A 20110-nucleotide genomic window follows, 5' to 3' on the forward strand; every position below is an offset into this window, starting at 1 on the left:
TCCCTTGTAGCCGGTACCCAAACTCAGATGGTCCGGCATCCTCGCTAACCATTATACAGGTTTCCAGTTCAGATGTAAAATAAAAGTACAGAGCATTGTATGTTCTGAAAAGGGTGCTAACATATGAAAATCAAAATAATTATTGAAATGTGTATGTGACCATCAATACTTCACGTGTTCACAAGCTCAGCAGCGTCTAGACACGGTAACCTGTGAATGTGAATCCTCGACCTATCATCTCACCGGCACAAAACCAGGCGAAGGATTCTAATCCGAACAGGGCAGCTATTCCAGCATCCTCCACCCTCAGCGCCTGCCTGTTCTTCCAAATTTGCTTGACCGAATCAAGCTCCTTCTGAAGTGTTTCATACCGCCCCGGTATACTGCATGTATCATATTTTGACGTCACACTACCCTAACCAACTGGCCTAACTTTCGTCTGCAAGAATTGAAAGTTATTAAACAGCTGACCTAGCAATACGGGTATAGAACAAGTGTTTGGACAAAAGGCTGCATTTTTCAGCAGTGGGAGGCTCCTGAACGTAATGCCTGTTCTTCTCCAATACCTGCTTGTAATAGGAAGATCCGTACTCTGCCACAACCTTTGAAGCTTGAGTTGCCTTGCCTTGCAACTGAAGAAACACCTTCGATGCCATCAATCGTCCCTGAAATCCAAATAACCCCACAAAATGGTAACTTTATTTTTTGACATATACAAGCAATAGTGCGGGAAGAGGGAATCAAACTCTGAACTTGGGTGCAGAGATAATTGTTCTTATTCAAATGCATCATGACTCTCATGTCAAAATTAAATCACCATATCGGAATGAAAATTAATCCAAAGTAAAAACAAAATCCGATGTAAAAGAACTAAACCTAGAATTTAAATTGAAATTTCATTAAAAAAAGAAAAGAAAAGAGAATGATTGTATACCTTAGTGCTCTGGTTTTTTAGCTGAGGGGAGAGGAAGTTGGGGTTTTCATTAGGGTGCAGCGGTGGAGTAGCCACCAAGAAAAGTCTGATGCGATATTTCCACGTCATTAAAGCCACTTATATTATAATATAGGATGAAATCGGACTGCCCGAATCATAAGGATATGGTTGCAATTTACCCATTTACGCGTGTTTTTCCTTCCCATTTATGTGTCATTTGTAGAATTTCACAAAATTAGGTTTTTCAAGATTTACTTGCATATATGGTAGTAGGGTAAATGTTACAAGTCGCCGTCTTATTATTTATTGAGTAATATATAATCGAACACAATTTTGTGGGGGTATAATGTAATGTTCTCCTTTAATTTTAAGAAGTTTACAGTACAACAAAAATAAACTTCCTCGCAATAAATATCTGCAAAACTAATTTATACTCAAGTTCGGATCATCCCTTAAAATTAGGTCAATCAAAATAGTTCTTGAAAATACAAAACGAGTTTACACGTCTAAATAAATATATTTTTAGGGTTTTTGGTTCATTTAGACTTGTATTTTCACATTTTTTGTTGAGACTCGTTTGTATTTAAATCTCCCTTGTAAGAACATCAATAAGTAAATAGGAGACTTAACAGAAACATAAAACGAGAAAATTTGCATAGAAATCAATATATTCAACAAGTTCTTGCAATTACCAAATCCTCACAGATCCGAAATACCGAAAACATAAGTACAATGTTCACCAAATACTAACCTCACTAGCCTTATTACTACAGAAAATACAACGAAACATCACCAATTACCCAAAACGCCATAACACATCAACTCTGAGGGGAAGTTTTGGCAACTCCACTTGTAGGGGCAGTCTGTGAAGCAGGTGGCGGAGCATCATAGGTCCCACGAGCGTTCCCATTCGTGCTGGTATCAGCAGAGTAGGGAGGAGGTTGTGCATATCCAGCACCATAAGATGCGTTGTAGGGTGGTGGCACCTGCCCATATCCTGGCTGGCCAGCTGGTGGTGCGCCATAGGATGGAGGCCCGTATCCGGTCTGTGGTGCTGCAGCACCGTAGCCAGATGTAGGGGGACGGGTAACAGGATCTGGCTGAGCATATCCAGAAGCTGGAGGCTGAGAATGTGGGTATCCCGGCTGCACAGGTGCAGGCTGGCCATAGCCTCCTGGAGTGCTGGGGGACTGAGCAGTTTGCCCATAAACTGCAGGATTTGCAGGAGGCTTTTGTGCTGGTGGTGCTCCATATCCAGCTCCATATGTAGGCTGAGCCGGTGGTTGGCTTCCATAACCAGTTTGAGAAGTTGGGGGTGCTCCATAACCTGGCTGAGTAGAACCTTGGGGTGGGTAACCAGCAGGGTTAGGGCTAGGCTGTTGACCGGCATTGTATCCTTGCTGAGCAGGAGGCACCTGAGCTGAATCCCCCTGAGATCCATAAGAGGGTGTATGCCCATCTTGAGGTGGGTTACTCACATTACCATAGCCTGCTGCAGAATAACCCTGCTGTTGATCATATGCCGGTGGCTGACCGTACCCAGATTGAGGTGGTGCATGATATCCACCATAGCCATCTTGAGCATATCCTTGTCCTTGTTGATTATAGGCTGAAACTGGCGGCGGGCCATAATTGTAACCAGCACCATCAGCAGGAGCAGCAGGAGCAGCAGGACCTCCAGGATTTTGCTGCTGATGTGAAGGTTGCTGCTGGCCATAATAATCGTAACCACCACCCTGGGAAGTCTGCTGGGTTGGCGCAGCAGCTGACTGGTCCCAACTGGACGGATAGCCACCAGATGTTGGTTGAGGAGGATAGCCTGGGTAAGAAGGCTGAGACACATTATACTGATGTGGTGGAGCAGAATACCCTCCAGACTGTCCATATCCATAACTAGGTTGTTGCATTGAGGGACCAGAAGGAGCCCATCCTGAGGGAGGTCGTGCTTGATAACCTTGCTGAGAGTATCCTCCAGACATTGCTGGATTTCTAACACGGTTCTGCAATAAAATTATTCTCACAAATAACCATGGCGTACTTCCCATGATGTTGGGACATATGGAGGAATAAAAAAACACAGAATGTACAAAAAAGCAAACATTGGAAAACATGTATAAAAGAAAAATTCTATGATTCAACAGAGCACATAACAGATAGGAAAAACAAATACATTCATATAGTGATTAATGGATTTCATTATTATATTGGGAAGAGGTGTAAATGCCTACATACCGTACCAGTGGTTGTATAAATTGAGTTACTCCAGCAGAGGTCCACACTCTCCCTATTTGAAGTGAATGGGTACGGAAAATAACAAAACACTATATAGAAGCTTTTATATAAAAACAAACTTCCATATAGCCTTAATTGTGACGATGGACAGTCATAAAAACAAGTGCAAAATGCACACAGTAGAACATTACCAAATATCAAAGTATGCATAGGTATTAATTAAACATATTATAAGAGACCGAAAATTAGACATCTAAGAAAGAACTCCAGACCAGAAGACATTGTCCATGCACTAATACATCACAAATGAGCTACCACATGTGGGATGATCAGTAAATTCCAAACAAAAGGTATCTAAACTTATGTGAAAAACGTAAATCATCAGTATAGAAAACCTGTTATGTCAACCAGGGACATTAGTTCATAGATCATCTTAGATGCTAGCATAAAAAGACCCTTAGATCCTCCCGCAAGTGTGAAGCTGAATCATTATTGGCCGAATAATATCCCAAATAAGCAGCAAGAAGCTCTCCAGGATATAATAAAAAGAACAGAAATATAGCAAGAAAAGGGACAAGAGGTTCTGAACAATTAGGATGAAGGACCCTCAATATGTGTACTCAACAAAAAAAGAAAAGAAAATACTCCTTTGAAGAAATAAGCTATAATATAGAATAAAAAACAATGCAGATAAACAGGAAAAAGAAAGAAGAAATAAACAGAAAGCAGGTGAGGCTGACTGATCATAAAATTCAAGTTCAGCAAAAACAAGCTGGACTTCAATAAAATGGTACTCAGATGTTAAGTCCAGCAGAAAGACAGGAAAACAAATTTTATGGAAGCCAACCAAAACTGTTCAATATCTTGACAAAAGATTCGAAGAAATTCTCACAACTATAAAGCTATAAAGCATTTTAAAAACACTGCAGAATAAACAGTATAAATACTTGTAACATAATACCAAGAAAATCTAATAATTTGATAAGAGGCTTCAATACAGCGAAGCACTACATAATTATGACAAAATAAAAAATACTCGATAGAACAACTATGATTTAAAGTCCAATATTCCAACATTAAACTAATCCACAACTAATTAATATATTTAGAATAAAATGGTTCAAGTTTTCTAGGAGTTATAATATTAACCTTCAATCCCTCCAACAGAAAGCTTCACTCCACAATATCATTACTAAATACCAGAAAACGGGATTTAGAACCATACCAGAGTGATGCTAAGGGAACACCAACACAAAGGATTCCATGTTGGTGTAACCAACAGTCCAATACAAACTAACCCTACAATAATTCCCAATAAGAATCAGTTATATGATATAAGAGAAATAAGCATATTGATGGTAGATCAAGCTGTTGTCCCAATAATTTTTCACTTAATGAACCAATAATCGTAATGTTAAACATTATGAGAGTTAATGAAACTTTAATGTAACTTAATAACCTAAACCTGTAATATGAACTCCCGTAGACTAAATTCCCAATAAGCGCAAATGGCCAAGAACAGCCCAATTTGTTGTAATCACTCCTCCAAATATTTGTTCAATCTTAAGGTCAAATAAGCCAATATCTGCATCAATCATATGGGAAGAAGAAACTTATTGCATCCATTTATGATAACAATTCAGATTACCCTGCAGGTTTATACAATTAAAGCTAAATCTATATGACATCCAAATGGATTTCGCAGAGGTGAAATCGTGCCAACCAGTTTCTTAAGTTGAAACTAGATCCCAGCAAATGCTACAAAACCCAAAGAATAAATACTTGCATAAACAGGCTCCTTCCAGTGTTCACTTGACATGTTAGACTCAATCTCTGCCAGCCACACTGTGCATGGCAAAAAGATCAGCACAAAAAAAAAATCTGAATTAATAAGATCTAAAGCCAAAAAAGACAATTGAGGACCATACAAACTTATCCAATCCTCATAAAATCATAATATTTGGGTCATAAACATATTCACAATACCAAGTGACGTAACCACTAACCAGTACAACATTAGGGATACTGTGGTCCACCATTGGCCGAAAATATAAAGTCAGCAATAGTTCGACTGGAATTAGTATCTACAACTTACATGACAGAGTGGAAAAATTGCACAACCAGATAGACTACAAAATACATCCCTAGAACAATTGTACAATGTAAATGCAACTAACCAGCATAAAAGTCAAATCCATAAAACAAAGAGAACGAAAAGGCAGAGAAACTCAATTTAGAGACAGAAATGTAGCATCATGCACAACATAAATGCAAAATGAAAATAAAAAAGAGACGAACTCATTATCAGGGAAAATGTTTAACAATATCAAGAGATAAAACTGTCCAAGGGCTTATCAGAAAATGGTACGGATTAATTGAGCTCAAAATTTAAAATTAAAAAAACATACACAAAGCCCTGCAAGAAAAAAAATTAATACCAAAGCAAAATGCAAAATGGTAAATCTAGCAACCAGGTTGGTTAACCTAATTTGAGCAAGCAATATGAACAGTATGAATATACAAAATAAGTAACATCGCTACAACAGGGAACCTCAACATATCAACAAAAAACCCCAAAATCTGATTGCAGAAAGTAGTCGTGTGCAAATTAAATGCATTGACAGAAAACAGAAGTTTAAATGGCCATGCAAAACTATACATCCTAGAGAATCACATCTATTGTAGCCTACTCCTCCTGAAGCTAACAACTTCTGACTACTAAATATATCAGAGAGGCGTACAAGCCAAATTTTAAGGCAAACACCAATAAAACCAACCTCACTGATAACTTCAGCTACCAACTGTTTTGCAGCTTCAATTTGTTCAGTAGTACCATCAATCTGTAGCGTCCTTTCTGTTGATGGGTCACCAGGTGGCAGATGCAAGGGAATAACCTAAAACAAATGAAATGTCAGCCCATAAAACCATTTCTTATATTTGATTCCACCCAGATGCGTTACTCAAACCGATATACCAGAAAAGTTATGTGTACAATCAAGAAAAATGATAAAAGAATACATAGAGTTCCATCCAAAAGAAGACAAATAAAAAACCATAAAAAAGACCAATATTCTGCCCAAGATTGAAAACAAACCTGGATACGAGCTCCAGACCCAGCTTGCATACTTTTTATTGTTTCCCCTCCTTTACCAATTACAAGCCCAACCTGAGATTACATAGTCACGAATCCTCAATAACTAAATCACCAAAACACGCAGACAAAAATATAAAAACTACAGTCTGTACCTTGTTGTTAGGAATTTTCGTAACATATTGTTCACCACCAGTATGTACAGTTAACCTTCGAGAAGCTATGGCAGGACCTCCTGATTCAGCCTGGAACAAACATAAGAGCTTATATGTGTAAGCCATATTTCCAAGATCATATGTACCAATTTGATAAAACTCAACTATCTCAAAATTAACAAAAATGATCACAAGTGGAGGATTTCAAACTTAAATGTGTGAACTTTTTTTAATATATCACAAGCAGATGATAAAACTCATCTAAAAAAATTAATGCCCAAGCCGAACCTCAGCAAGAACATCATTTATCAAGTGCTCGGCCTTCGCAATCTGCTCCGGAGTACCCATGAGCTCCACCATCCTAGTTGGAAAATTGAGGTCCGCATCAGAATCTCGGGTAACTTGAATCTTGGCGCCTGACTGAGTCTGTAGATACTTGATAGTCTCCCCACCTTTACCAATTATGACACCAACCCTGCCATTGGGAACCTCAATCTTTTTGCTTGGTCCCACGAACCCACCGTAAGATACAGGGATCGAAGAAGGAGCTGGGTTTGAGAAGTGAGGCTTTGGATCTGTATCATTTTCACAAAACCAAAATTACAATTGTTGCAATGATATTCACATTCCAAGCATAAACATGTACAATCAAAACACAAATAGCAACTCCGCATCACCCTAAAACACTAAACCCAATCAAATTCTTGGATGTCAAGCATATTAAAAAACTAACCGAAACCCTAACAATATAATAAACAAGCATAAAAATTAAATAAAAAGAGAGTAAAATTTTAATGGAAAAAAGCAAAATTCAAAAGATGGAAGGCGAACCTGGCGGACCAGAGCTAAAGCCCTTGTCAAAAGAGTCGGAACCACCATTCTCAACCCTAGCACGCTTAGCATCGCCACCGTTCAACAACCGAGCAGCGATCTCCTGCGCCTTCTGCTTGGCCAGCTGGAAATCTTCCATGGGCGGAGGAACGCTGCTGTACGACGTTGGCGCAGAGTCGGGGGACGATGACTTGATGGGGGCCGAGAAACCGGTGACTCTGCGGGTGGACGGCGGCGTTTGCTCCTCGTACTTCCGCTTGTTCCCTGAATCAGGACCAGATGAGTATTGGGCTTCGTCGGCCATTGTCGTAGAAACCCTAGAAGATAGATAGAGAGAGAGAGAGAGAGAGAGGAGTGAGGGATAAGGTGAGGTGGAAAAACACCAGTTGGATATTTATACGTAAGGATACTTTCTTAAGAAAAATGATGAAAATGTTTGAAAACTTTCGAATTAATCAAAGGATAAAAAAAAAAGTATTATAAGTAAATAATATTAAAAATGAACTTGTAGAATAAAAATGTTATTAACGTTAAAAGTAAATCGTAGCAGTGTTCGTTAAGACTCCTTTTTTTTTCGCAAACACCTTTGCTTGCGTAAATTACCGAACGGAAAATGCGTCTTAAGTAAAAATGTAAAAGTGAAAAGAATTTGTGAGGTTTTATACCCTTTCTTTTGGTCAATTAATTTTATTTTTCTCAACGCGGTAATTGTAAGTAAAACGTTAAAAAAGTTACCAAAGAATATATGCATAAGAGTATATAATTATAGACGGTTAAATACGATTATGTTTGCTTTTATGCGGTGAGAACACCATATAAGATTTACGTTTTAATTGGCGAGAACACCGAATAAAATAATCTAAGCAATAAGCATGATCATTCGGAGAAGCAAAAGTTAATGCTGAGTTTTGTAATGCAATATTCCAAGGATTTTGTCATCTTTTTTATTTTTAAAATTTTACTATTATTAAATGAAGGGGAAAGTTCAAAACTATTACATTAATTAAGAGGGGAGAGTTTTGAATTCGGCGTGCATTAGTAAAAACTCAACACCCTACCTACTAAGATATTGCATGCCGGAGGATTGATAACCAATAATGTCCTGTTTGTTGAATGGGATTGGACTCGATCAGGAGGTTAGGATTGAATTGGACATGATAATACTAAGATATGTTTCACCCTTCTTAATAAACAAGCCAAAATGATCGTATGATTGGGGCTACCAAACACCCAGGTTCTGAGTCCAAATCTCATGCGTCGAAAGGTCCCAGATTTGAGTCCCAAGCTTCCAGAGGTCCCCAATCCCCGTCCCCAGCATTTGGGTTTCGGGAGATGGGGTTCATGTCCTGCACATTGAAGTCCTCGGGCACCTAGGTGACCCGGTTGAATCTTCAACACATGACCTCCGAGTCGAGTCCTAGAACCCTTGGACCAGTCTCAGACAACAAGATTTCCAACAATAATATGACTACTTGAAACTGAAATCACAAACTCAAGGGTTTACGAAAAGCACGGCTACATTGCTTAATCTCGGGTTAAACAAAAAGTATAAGCAGCTTCCAACAATCAATCAAACAAGTAGATAAACATGGGAGATTAGTTCAAGCACCCAGATTGAAACAGAAAAAAGTTTTACAGAATCCGTGGCTACCATTATAGCTCCAAAACGACAGAAATATGCAGAAAGCACAATACAGAACACCCTGGGATCTAAAATTGATAACAAGTAAATGCAAAATCTCTCCCTTTACATGGTGCTTTGCCGGGGCAAACCTCGCCAGATAGACTTATTATTGGATAAATATAGCGAAAGCAGCTCCCCAAACACAAGATGAAAGCCCTCACTTGGTCCACCAAAGGAGGAAATCCTTGCGCCGGTTGATTTTCTTCTGCAGCTGGAGAAGGCCGTAAAGTAGGGCTTCGGCGGTGGGAGGGCAGCCTGGAACATAGATATCAACGGGGACGATCCTGTCGCAACCCCTAACGACAGAATAGGAGTAATGGTAGTAACCACCTCCATTTGCACAGCTTCCCATGGAGATGACCCATCTCGGCTCAGGCATTTGGTCATAAACCCTGCAATAAAATTTCAGCATAAAGATCAAAACAACTCATACCCCTTTGTTTACTTGTACACACATTACAACAACGCCTAGATTGAAAGGTTGGTGAGGAGCTTTTTAACTCCCAAAATCGAAGGCAATTATGCACTTCCCAAAAGAAATTCCTAAGAAATCCCATTTTTCAAAAGACACAACACAGTAGTTTTTTCTTCGATACAAGCGATATTGTGGAGGGCAAATCCCATGCATTAAAAGACACACAATCCTCTTAAATATTTGAGCTACAACCCCCTTGGAACTAGTTTTTGTTATTCAAGAGCTAATACATTTTTTTATATTCGAGCGATAATCTAGTCTAATCTAAACTAGAGGGGGGTCGAACTTGATGGGAGCAGGAGCATAATGCTCTAACGAACTTGGCTAATCACCATAACCAGCACTTCATTGGCAAAATGCATCTCCTAAGTCCTAATAACTAACCGGAGCTAATACATTTTTTATATTCAAGCGATAATCTAGTCTAATCTAAACTAGAAGGTGGTCGAACTTGATGGGAGCGGGAGCATACTGCTCTAACGAACTTGGCTAATCGTGATAACCAGCACTTCATTGGCAAAATGCATCTCCTAAGTCCTAATAACGAACCGGAGCTAATACATATTTTATATTCAAGCGATAATCTAGTCTAATCTAAACTAGAAGGTGGTCGAACTTGATGGGAGCGGGAGCATACTGCTCTAATGAACTTGGCTAATCACCATAACCAGCACTTTCATTGGTAAAATGCATCTCCTAATACGAACTGGAGGAGAAGGGTGTACATGTTATTCCCATTTAATCGGAGATTTCCTTAAAATTGAGCTTAATCAAAGCCCCCAATTGTTCCAATTTGAGATTACATTAGGTAAATACAAATCTAATTATCACCAAAACATTTTCTAAGCTCAAAAATCCAGAAATCCTAAAACTGCGATTCAGAAAATTGAGAGGGAAGGAAGGGGTTGTTGCTTACTTGCGGAGAGCAGGTGCCATCTTGTTGGTGAGAGTGCCGGCGACGATCATGCAATCGGACTGGCGAGGACTGGGCCGGAAAATGATGCCGAATCGGTCCAAATCGTAGCGGGCGGCTCCGGTGTGCATCATCTCGACGGCGCAGCAGGCGAGGCCGAAGGTCATTGGCCAGATGGAGCCGCGACGGGCCCAGTTCATGAGATCGTCGACCTTCGAGATCACGAACTCGGCGGCCTTAGAGAGGCCAGGAGGGGGCGGGGAGGCGGAAGGGGGAGGAGGGCGGGCATAGGTGGCGGGAGTGGAGCCGGAGGGGGCGGAGGACGAGAGGGAAGGGACGGTGGTGTGGAGAGAGAGGGCCCGCTGGGCCGAGAGCTGGAGAGGGATGCGGGCTCGGGTCAGCAGAGCCATGACCGTGGAGCTTCGGAGGAGCTGTGAGAGAGAGAGGAAGAAGAGTTTTGAGGAAAGCCGAAATATTTAGCCTGAAGCCTGTTTTCTCCGTGTCAGTTTTGCATCTGGGCGTAAACGAGAATTTCTAATTTTCTCAGGATTAGTCTATCTTTTAGGTTGCTAATTGGGATCAACGTTTACCCATTTTTGGACTTCTATATTTTGGATTTTCCTAAATGACGGTAGTGCGATTATGAGATTTTGAGATCCTTTTTTAATATCGAAAATGTGCTATCGCACGTCTATTTTTACTTCTAACTCATCATTTTATATTTATATAATTTGATTCGACGATCAAAAATGAAAAAATATGTGAGAAGTAAAAAATAACGAGTAAATAGAACCACCATTTAGCATTACCTTAGACATATTACTTATTCCAGTTTGAAATATTGAACTTTTAATTTGGGTACAAATTTTGTCCGTTGAATTTTTAATTTAGTTCTAATATTTTAGAACGTGCTAATTCGCTCCTACTATCAGTTATGAAATTATTCCGTTAAATTTAGAATCATTTTCATCAATTCGATCAAAAGAGAACTAATAAAAATGTAATAAATTTGAAAAAAAAAAAAAAAAAAAAAAAAACTAATTGGCACATTTTAAGAGTCGAAGGGAAAAATCAAAAGAAGTCACTAGATTGAGAGGGCATTGCTAATTTTATGGTTTTAATGTGATATTCGTATTTGAAACCGACCAAACTAGAAACTGTTCCAAAATCAGACACGACTTGAGTTGTTACTCAACTGTTTATAAACTTTTAAGCTGCCAATGTGGCAAAATTGAGACCACCAAACAAAAGTCCACCACCATGCCTAACGTCCATCTCATAATAAAAGCTTCATCAATATGATGCGGAAGAATCACTTTCATGCATCCGTTGCACGACACAAATTTCTCACAGATCGTGCTACTCACGTAATACAATAAGTAGAATCTATTACACGAAACGAATCTCTCACAGATCGTGCTACTCACGTAATACAACAAATGTGATCAGTTGCACGAAACGAATTCTCACGGTGAGCTATTCACGTGATACAACAAAAATTACCATACCACAGAGGAAAGACTTCACCGCAGTAATTTTGTGAAAATTATGCAGTAGATAAAAAATGAATGGGAAATCGGGCTTACAAGCATTTTACAAATACACTAACCAAAACTAGACCTCCTCGCAGAATGCAATCTCTACTTGTTCTCTATGACGAAAATACCTCAAGATTGAGTCAATAATCTGCCAATATTGCGTCGGTAATGAGGGTATTTTCGTCAAAGAGGGCATTTCGAGACGACTATTTTTGGTTGGTGGGTTTGTAAAAGGGCTACTAACCCCAATTTTCCAAATCAATTCACAAGGGTTTGGAAAACATAAACAAAAAGAGGATAGTTCACCACATACTTGATAAAATAGTGGTTTAAGAACAAGGGAAAAGTTTGTTACAGTTCCTAGCCCCCAAGGGCTATACTAATGTCAGCACAAACTAAACGAAGGAAGCACCTAATTCACCAAAACTAGTCCATATGCTTCGATATTATGACCGAACCTCGTACAATATAGAGATGATCAGTTTGCCTACACCAAAAACATTTACCTAAAACAATAAACACCCGATAACCAGACGATTTAAGACCGACAAATCTTTGAATCCCAGTGAAACTGTCGAAGGAATGTCTAACATGGAGCCTTCACTGTCCAAAGGAACCGATACTTGCTAAACAAAGAAAATCAGCAGACTCTGAAAGAGGGGGAAAGAATGGTTAGAATAAAAACAGTGATAAAAGTTTCACAAACCATTTTTAACTTTACTTCAAATAATACAAGGTTGAAGGCCCCGGTATCAATAAGCGTTGATGGCACCACTACAGCTTCTCCCCGCTTCAGGATATAGGACCCAATTGGTTTCTACTGTGGCAGCAAAGGTATTCTTTCGGTAGGCGGATGAGCTAATATCACATCTCTTCAACTAACAAGACACAATTAGGACTACAGCATTCTCCTTACGAGTTACCATAATCAGCAAGGTATCGTCTGTATGGGAGGGGCAGATACTACTTTCTTCTTGAAAATGTTGGCATCAGCAAAAATGCTTCCTGATTTTGTAGTTAGGTAGGGCGCAGCTTAACATCACTAGCCGGAGAAGAAGGCAAAGCAGCCTTTTGTCAATAGATATTAGAAGAGCTTTGCTGGCCAAGACATACAACTTTCCGTACTATTTTTACGCATAATACATGTAAAGGCTGTTTGAAGCAGCACAGGCGATTGAATTCTCAGAAGGGTGCCATGCAAGATGTAGCAACTTTGTTGTGAAGTCAAAAGAATTTCCGTTTGCATCAGCTCCAGAGTTATCTGCACCTTTTATGTTACAATGGAAGAAAATGTGCAGAGACAGTGGTTAGCAGATAGGCTACCACCAAGTACCAAACCTTGTTAAATCATTAATTAGGATTAAAAGAAGAGAACTACCGAACCCAAATGATTCAAACCTGAATTTTATTCTCTCTTTTACCAAAAAAAGTTAAGTTCATTCGAGACTTTGAGTGGAAATCAATTACGTTAAATTTTATTTAGACCACTCAAAATTTTCAGACAATGGACTATGTATACAAAGTTTACATGCAAGCAAGAACATACCTCGCCTGAGAACACGAGGAAGGTTACCCAAAGATCTAGAAGGCCTTGCTGGCGTTTGAACTTGTCTCCTGGAAGTTCATGAGAAAAATTATAAGCACATTTGACCAAGAGAACAAAAGAAAATAAACAGGAGTTTTTCTTGGACTAAATGATACTATGCCCTAACAATAGCATGCCTGACAAGCATAAATAGAATTTTAAAAACTACCTCATGGGGTTTTTGCTGGCCTCCAATGTTGTTGCTTCTGTGCTCCCTTCAGAACAACCAAACACTCGAAACAGATTGCTGGAATCAAAGAAATGTGTTTCTTCATATGTTGAGCCCCATACTACTTAGGTCAAGGTGTAAGTATAAAAGCAACAAAGGATGTGTATGGTGTAAGTCTAACCTGTAAGAACCTGTTGCCACTCGGTGTCCATCTCCACTTAGACAGCACTCAAACTTATCGAAGATAGAATCATTTTCGTATAAATCACAGAGCTGAGAAAGGTAAAGAACTTATTAAGTTGCATTGTATGGTATTACTTAGATAGTCTCGTCTTCTTTTAAGATCACATGCGATCAAACAAACTTTTCGAATGAATACATTACCTTTGGTCTTAGATGTTCATGAACCTGGAAAGTGGCAACTGGGCCAGAATCCATGTTGATGTCCCATAACTGAGAAACCCCAAAAAGAAAAGGTGAGAACAAAAATTGTAACGGACAGGGTTAAGAATCAGAGAAATCTGAAGACAAGAAGTAGTTGCAATGCCCAAACTCACCACAAGCACAAAATTGAATATCATGATATCAAGTAGTAACTCTAAACATCACAGTAACAACATTAGCATATTTTAGCTGAGGAAGCAACAGAAGCAGGGAGATATTGGGGGTTGCACCCGTAGAGGGGACTGCCCACGTCACCAGTCCACTGAAAGGAAGGCAGGGAAAGAGAGAGGGCAGAAACGGTGAGATTTTGAGGCGTGGCACCCACAGAGGGCATCGCCCATGTCACCAATCCACTGAAAGGATGGGAAGGAGGGACGGCAGTAAAAGTGAGATGTTGAAGGGTAGCACCCATAGAGGGCATCGCCCATGTCACCAATCCACTGGAAGGGACTAGGGAGGGAGGGAGGGAAAATAAGGTTTTTAAGTGTTTGTTACTTGCAACTTTGTTTCTAGGACTAATGATACTGAAGTTTCAAAATATTGAAAGTATGAACCATCTTATTATAAGAGTATGAAGATATGAACCTTAAGAGTCATGTAATCCCGACTTAGTATATGTCTTCCATTCTTAGCAAACTTAATATCTGAAATTGATGCTATTATTTCAGTGAAAAAAGATCTTGAGCCGGGCGCTTCTTGTTCTTCAAACCTGCACCATTACAAATCATAATTACGATTCAAAGCAAACCAAGAAATTAAAGACAGCAAAAAATGTCAAAAGATTTCTCATACATTTATTTTATTATAATACTATCATCGTTGATGAGTGCAAGAATGGAAGGAAGGAAGAATGAAAGATGACTCACAATTTGCTATGAGTGTCACATAAAGCAGACTGCCGCAGATCTATAAGACGAATTGAGCCTTTTGAGCTACTGTATGCCAAAGTGTTACAATGAGTAGGGTGAAATTCCGCGGATGTTATCACCTCTGTGCATAGATTTCAAGTACGTAAAGATAAATAATTAGTAATTACACATGTGGAGCTGTTTGACAAACAAAGCATATAAATAAGGCATAATTCAAGTTTACTACATGGCCAGAGCATTTCAGCCATCCAAACCTAATGAAAGGGAGATCAAAGTAAATAGAAACAGATGAAATCTAAGAAAGACATAATAGCATGCCACTTAATGAAACATTGTCCAGAATATGACGGAAAACCAGGAGCCTTGTAGCAGGCCCAAATAATTGGGTCAAGGTTATGTCTACTGCCATTTCTCTTCAAATGATAGTTAAAAGCTAGGAAAGTAAGCAATTGTCATCATAGTGTTGTGGGTTCTACCAGTCAGATCCTCCATGTTTGCCGGCTTGACGTCAACAATATTAAAACTTTGATTGCTAATCTCTAGGTTCCAAAGATTAATTCGAAGGTCATCAGCTGATATAAAAGTTTCACCATCGCTGCGAAACCAAAAGATAGCTACGTTATTAGTGACCGGAAGATGGAGACCAAGTTAGATTATATCCATGCAATAATACCAAAGAATATATTGCATAATACATATAAGCAAGACTCGACATTAAGATAAATCTTTTTCATCTAGTGACATAAATTGTTCTTTAGTGTCACCGTGTACTACAGAAACTGGTTTTTTTCTTTTGGGGGTGGGGGAAGTCCGACAACTACACAATTTGCTCCTCCATGATAAGGTAATCAAATAATAAAATTTTCAGATACGAGCACAAGCATCAAGGCAAACACTGAACATACACAACATGATTAAAAATAGATGAAAAGGTGAAGGCATATTCCATTGAAAAAGATGTACCTGTTATTTGAAATCGAATTAATATGATAGTCATGAGCATGGGCATAGACTCTTCGACATCTAGCCACAAGGCTCGTCTCTTGACTGGTAACCTGGATGCCACAAAAGGTCAAGTGTTACTGTGTTAGTAGGATGTCATTCACCAAGAAAGTTAAGCACAATTGACTCTGGAAAATTTTCTAAATACCGTAAAGGCAAAACCATATGCTGTCAGAAAATAAACAAATCAGATAGTGTACAACTACCACTGGCAAGTGCAGAGCTGGAAATGAAGTGTCATTGCTTGGAGAACTGACGGGTCTGTCTTTACATGCTCCATTTGCAAGATACGGTTTTGAGCTTGCTGACATAGAACTAGCAACTGCACCATTTTCCATAGATTTAGAAGCATCCACATTCATCTCACATACTTTCTTTATCTTCTTCTCCTGGACCTGCTCAGCATTAGAGTAGGATTAGAACGTTTCTTTCCACAATGAAAAAAATTAAAATAATTATATCTTAAGTCGTTGTACTGCCTATTGGAAGCCATAACAATTCATCAATTACAGTCTGCATGTGCGTATGTGTGTGTTAATCCCAAGAATAATGTATAAAATGAAATGGCTGGAGTAATTGCCATCTTTGTTCCGAACAATATATAAATGGAAAAGGCAATGCAACTAATGTTGCTAAAAATTACTCTGGAAGATGTGATATTGAGAGAAATCATCTTCTATATAATAATCCAACCACATACGAGTTCAAAAGGTTGGTGCTACCTTCCAGTATTTGATGGTTTTGTCATTAGTGGAGAGGAGAAACAGTGCACCATTAGCTGTTTGACACCATCGGATCTTGTTGATTTTTTCCTCAATTTCCAAGCTCTTAAGATAATCAAACTGAGTTCAGGAAAAACCAAGTAAGATGCAAGTTAGTCAAATCCAGATTCCAGCAAAGAGGAAATCTTCATAAGCCTATTTATACATGTCCTCGTTAAGCACAAAGAAAGCCATACCTCGGGTTCATGACTCTGGAATTCGGTTTTATAGCGGAACTCAGGATGCCTACTGATTGAATAATCCATTCTCTCCAGATCTCTCCGGTGTCCACCATGCTAATTATTTAAGTTTATACCATAAAAGTACAACTAAATCACACCAGTGTAACAAGCAAAATATAACGGCAGATTAAGTACAAGGAAAATGCACTCCCATGCCCCAAACCCCTCAAAAGAAAAATGTATTAACTTACATCCTTTATATCAGTTCTTTCAAATAAAACCACCCGGCCTCCACGATCTCCAGTGGCAAGGTGTTCCCCGGTTCTATCAAATTCAATAGCGGATATTATATCAACTGCAAAAACAACCAGCAAGTAAGCAAACCTAAGTGATTCTGCACCAAAGCACTTCAATGCCCTCAAACAATCTATAAAGTATCTTTTTCAGAAATTCAAAAGCAGGTATTCAAGTATAGCTATTGATCGAAAGTAACACATTCTTCACACTTGATTAATAAGTTCACTTATTTCTCAAATCTAGGGCCCTTAAGTTTAAAAATATAGCTCTACATGCCTCACATCCAGAAAATGAATCCCTATACTAATCAACATAATAGCTCGTTTGGAAGTGCTTTTAGAATGACTGAAAGCGCTTTTGATGGAAATGTTTTTGGAACCCAAACACATTTTCTCTAAAAGTGCTTTCAATTATTTTAAAAGCACTTCCAACGAGCGCAAAATGTGGTGATTTAAATTAAAAGAAAAATAAAAACTGACAACTACACAAATAGACAACCTCCAAATGTATAGCTTCATCAATTAATAGCCACAAAACCACCGGCCAATAACTTAAGTATTCAGCTCAAGTGCTTCGGTCATCAAAAGATCAAACTTTTTCGATTAAATTTCATTGCCGTCTCACGATTCTCATCATTCAATACACAATTTCTGCAACTAATCATCCGCTAAATGTATTTTACATTAAATTAATAGTATTAAACGTAATGAGAACGAAAGCAATAGTGAATCCCTAACGATACGAAACGAAACGAAAATCAGGGGAAGAGTATTACTGTTACCTTCCTGAACTTCTTCGCCGGCGGTCCTTTCCCCGAAGACCTGCGAAAACTTCCACTCGAGCGGCGATACGGCCGCCCCCGACGTCGCCGGAGCCGCGAGGCCCTCTCCGCCGCCGTTCATTTGTTTATTCCAAAAAAATCGACTAGGAAACGAGCAGAGAAAGAGAGAAGAGAAATCAATGCAGAGCAAATCGATCTGAGGGATTGGATTTGCGTGAATCTCACGGATTCGGACCAATCTTCATCGAAAAATCAATGCAGCCTCTTCCTTCTTCTTCATCCATTCCCAGCCTTACGCGTACGGTCCTCGCAGCGATTGAATTTCCACTCTCTCCCTCTGATTCTCTCTCTCTCTGAACGCTTTTTTTTTTCTTTTTTTTTGTTGCTGAAATAGAGAGGAAGAAAACGACGCAGCAGGACGTAGCTTTTTAGTTGATTTTCGTGGATGTCCAAATAATTCAGCGTCCTCGCTATTGATATTTTATTTATTTATTTTTAACGTAGCACTTTTTATTGTTGAAATTTTATAATTGAAATGGTTCGAATTTCTTAATTATTGTTTACAAATCTTATTTGTTTCATATTACTTGAATTAGTTAGTATTTAGTTCTTATTAGTCGTTTTTTTTTTTCTTAAAAGGGGTACAACTTGTGGCAAGTCACGGTTATTCATCCTTTTCGGGAGCAGAAAAGACTCGTAGAGACATTTCAGCCTCTCCTTGACCACAAGTTTGGCTTCCAAACCAGCAGTGGGTTTCGAACCTGAGACCTCCAATTTTTAGTTTTAAGAAAGTCTCGCAATTCGTCATTTACTACTAGATCATCGGCTCATGGTTGTTCTTATTAGTTATTTAGTCATGCATATACGTCAAAACAATTGTGAGTTTACTGTGGAAATTATTGTAAATTTAATTGAGTTGTTTTGTTGACACTCGATTAAATTATCATTAATTTAGTTGATTTTCTTTTCCTTGTGTAGTGATGGTAGTCACATAGTTATTAATAGGCCGTTTGACAATTATTTTTGGGGTGTGATATCCACACACCTATTTTTACTTCTCACATACCTCTTGTTGATTTCTGACCCTTGATCTTCTTCAATTCATCCGATCCGACGACCGAAAAATAAAAAAGTGTGTGAGAAGTAAAAAGGGATGTGTGAATATCACACCTTTTTTTTTTTTTTTTCTTTTTAAAAAATTAAAAATTAGAAACTAGAAACGAAAGTCAATAAGCCGCCCCAAAAAAAATAAACAATTTCAACAGTAAGAATATATAAACGAATGTCTTAATAGTTTTGTCTTGTTTATTTTTTGCAAAGATAATATATGAATAATGTTCTAAACTATAAGACGATTCAAAACATTAAAATACATTACAGGCTTCACAATTCGTTATTTAATTTAATTATTTTCATCTTTATTGTGTTTATGTTTTGGAGGAATATTTGTTTGGGAAATTATGGAACTTTATTAAAGCAAGAGACAATGCCAATTTATAGTAATGAAATCAAAAGTGGTAGTGGTATATTTAGATGTGATGACTAATGAAAGAGACATGAATAATATTATAATTTCTTTTTCTTAACTTTATGGATATGGTCGAGTGAAATTCGGCGTAGCTTACAACGAAGCTGTCTTTCTTTGATCCAACGTTGTTTGTCGGACTGTAGCAAGAAAAAAGGTAAAATCAACGGTGGATGTTTTACTACTGTGAGCAATACACGAATTTATTTTGCTTTTGTTTTTTTTGTAATTAAAATTTAATCTATCGAATTATTTTGAAGGGACTGTTTTATCTGTGTAAGATTGATGCGAGTATTTGACACTCAAAAAAGTTGATGTGTGTGTTTTTGTACACTAATGGAGAAAATGTGACCGTAATTGTGTTATTCTTTTATAAATTCAATTTCGATTTTATGTGGCGTTGTGGGTTCAAAAATGTCGTTTGTGACGATTTTTTTTTATCTGTAAAGAGAATTCAATAAAACTAACTAAATTCATTGAATAATTGTACTTAACTATTTGTGTCACATCCCGACCCGAGCCCGGGACTCCACCATAGCACAATATTGTCTGCTTTGGGTCCCGACCACACCATCACGGTTTTGTTTCTGGGAACTCAGACGAGAACTGGGTCACCCATCCTGGGATTGTTCTCGTGCTGAC

At 38.5% G+C, this 20110-nt stretch overlaps 4 protein-coding genes across 5 annotated transcripts; all 4 read right to left on the reverse strand.

Moving 5' to 3' along the window:
- Positions 1-117: 117 nt before the first annotated feature.
- LOC137718086 (uncharacterized) lies at positions 118-745 on the reverse strand. The gene is made up of 2 exons (XM_068457599.2): positions 472-745; positions 118-383 (listed from the first exon to the last, which is right to left on the reverse strand). The coding sequence occupies exons 1-2, from the start codon at positions 654-656 to the stop codon at positions 197-199; spliced, it is 372 nt and encodes a 123-aa protein (XP_068313700.2). The 5' UTR covers positions 657-745; the 3' UTR covers positions 118-196.
- Positions 746-1567: 822 nt separating this feature from the next.
- On the reverse strand, positions 1568-7651 carry LOC137717457 (uncharacterized). The gene is made up of 6 exons (XM_068456839.2): positions 7244-7651; positions 6701-6987; positions 6413-6502; positions 6261-6332; positions 5944-6060; positions 1568-2934 (listed from the first exon to the last, which is right to left on the reverse strand). Exons 1-6 carry the CDS (start codon positions 7545-7547, stop codon positions 1753-1755), a joined length of 2052 nt encoding a protein of 683 aa, XP_068312940.2. The 5' UTR covers positions 7548-7651; the 3' UTR covers positions 1568-1752.
- A 1149-nt stretch (positions 7652-8800) lies between these two features.
- On the reverse strand, positions 8801-10890 carry LOC137717459 (uncharacterized). The gene is made up of 2 exons (XM_068456842.2): positions 10319-10890; positions 8801-9319 (listed from the first exon to the last, which is right to left on the reverse strand). The coding sequence occupies exons 1-2, from the start codon at positions 10723-10725 to the stop codon at positions 9085-9087; spliced, it is 642 nt and encodes a 213-aa protein (XP_068312943.1). The 5' UTR covers positions 10726-10890; the 3' UTR covers positions 8801-9084.
- A 1261-nt stretch (positions 10891-12151) lies between these two features.
- Positions 12152-18406, reverse strand: LOC137717458 (serine/threonine protein phosphatase 2A 55 kDa regulatory subunit B beta isoform). Of its 2 annotated transcripts, none has more exons than XM_068456841.2 (14): positions 17944-18406; positions 17117-17220; positions 16881-16979; positions 16645-16764; positions 16129-16317; positions 15884-15975; positions 15397-15515; positions 14918-15041; positions 14637-14760; positions 13992-14060; positions 13789-13880; positions 13608-13685; positions 13400-13467; positions 12152-13120 (listed from the first exon to the last, which is right to left on the reverse strand). In XM_068456841.2, the coding sequence occupies exons 1-14, from the start codon at positions 18062-18064 to the stop codon at positions 12984-12986; spliced, it is 1536 nt and encodes a 511-aa protein (XP_068312942.2). In that variant the 5' UTR covers positions 18065-18406; the 3' UTR covers positions 12152-12983. The 2 variants fall into 2 exon arrangements, with proteins under 2 accessions (XP_068312942.2, XP_068312941.2); XM_068456840.2 differs by having other exon boundaries at positions 16126-16317.
- Between the last annotated feature and the right edge of the window lie 1704 nt (positions 18407-20110).

This window comes from Pyrus communis, chromosome 8 (genome assembly GCF_041283825.1).
Source record: "Pyrus communis isolate YQ-2024b chromosome 8, ASM4128382v1, whole genome shotgun sequence".
NCBI lineage: Eukaryota > Viridiplantae > Streptophyta > Magnoliopsida > Rosales > Rosaceae > Pyrus > Pyrus communis.

Coding starts and splice junctions, on each gene's coding strand:
- LOC137718086 (XM_068457599.2), bottom strand. CDS start 656: ATGGCATCGAAGGTGTTTCTTCAGTTGCAAGGCAAGGCAACTCAAGCT. Junction 384..471: donor TTCTATACCCGTATTGCTAG/GTCAGCTGTTTA, acceptor TGATACATGCAG/TATACCGGGGCGGTATGAAA.
- LOC137717457 (XM_068456839.2), bottom strand. CDS start 7,547: ATGGCCGACGAAGCCCAATACTCATCTGGTCCTGATTCAGGGAACAAG. Junction 6,988..7,243: donor CTTTAGCTCTGGTCCGCCAG/GTTCGCCTTCCA, acceptor AAAATGATACAG/ATCCAAAGCCTCACTTCTCA. Junction 6,061..6,260: donor GGTCTGGAGCTCGTATCCAG/GTTTGTTTTCAA, acceptor CATTTGTTTTAG/GTTATTCCCTTGCATCTGCC.
- LOC137717459 (XM_068456842.2), bottom strand. CDS start 10,725: ATGGCTCTGCTGACCCGAGCCCGCATCCCTCTCCAGCTCTCGGCCCAG. Junction 9,320..10,318: donor ATGGCACCTGCTCTCCGCAA/GTAAGCAACAAC, acceptor ATTTTATTGCAG/GGTTTATGACCAAATGCCTG.
- LOC137717458 (XM_068456840.2), bottom strand. CDS start 18,064: ATGAACGGCGGCGGAGAGGGCCTCGCGGCTCCGGCGACGTCGGGGGCG. Junction 15,976..16,125: donor CTCTGCACTTGCCAGTGGTA/GTTGTACACTAT, acceptor TGTGGCATCCAG/GTTACCAGTCAAGAGACGAG. Junction 15,042..15,396: donor AAACATGGAGGATCTGACTG/GTAGAACCCACA, acceptor ATCTATGCACAG/AGGTGATAACATCCGCGGAA.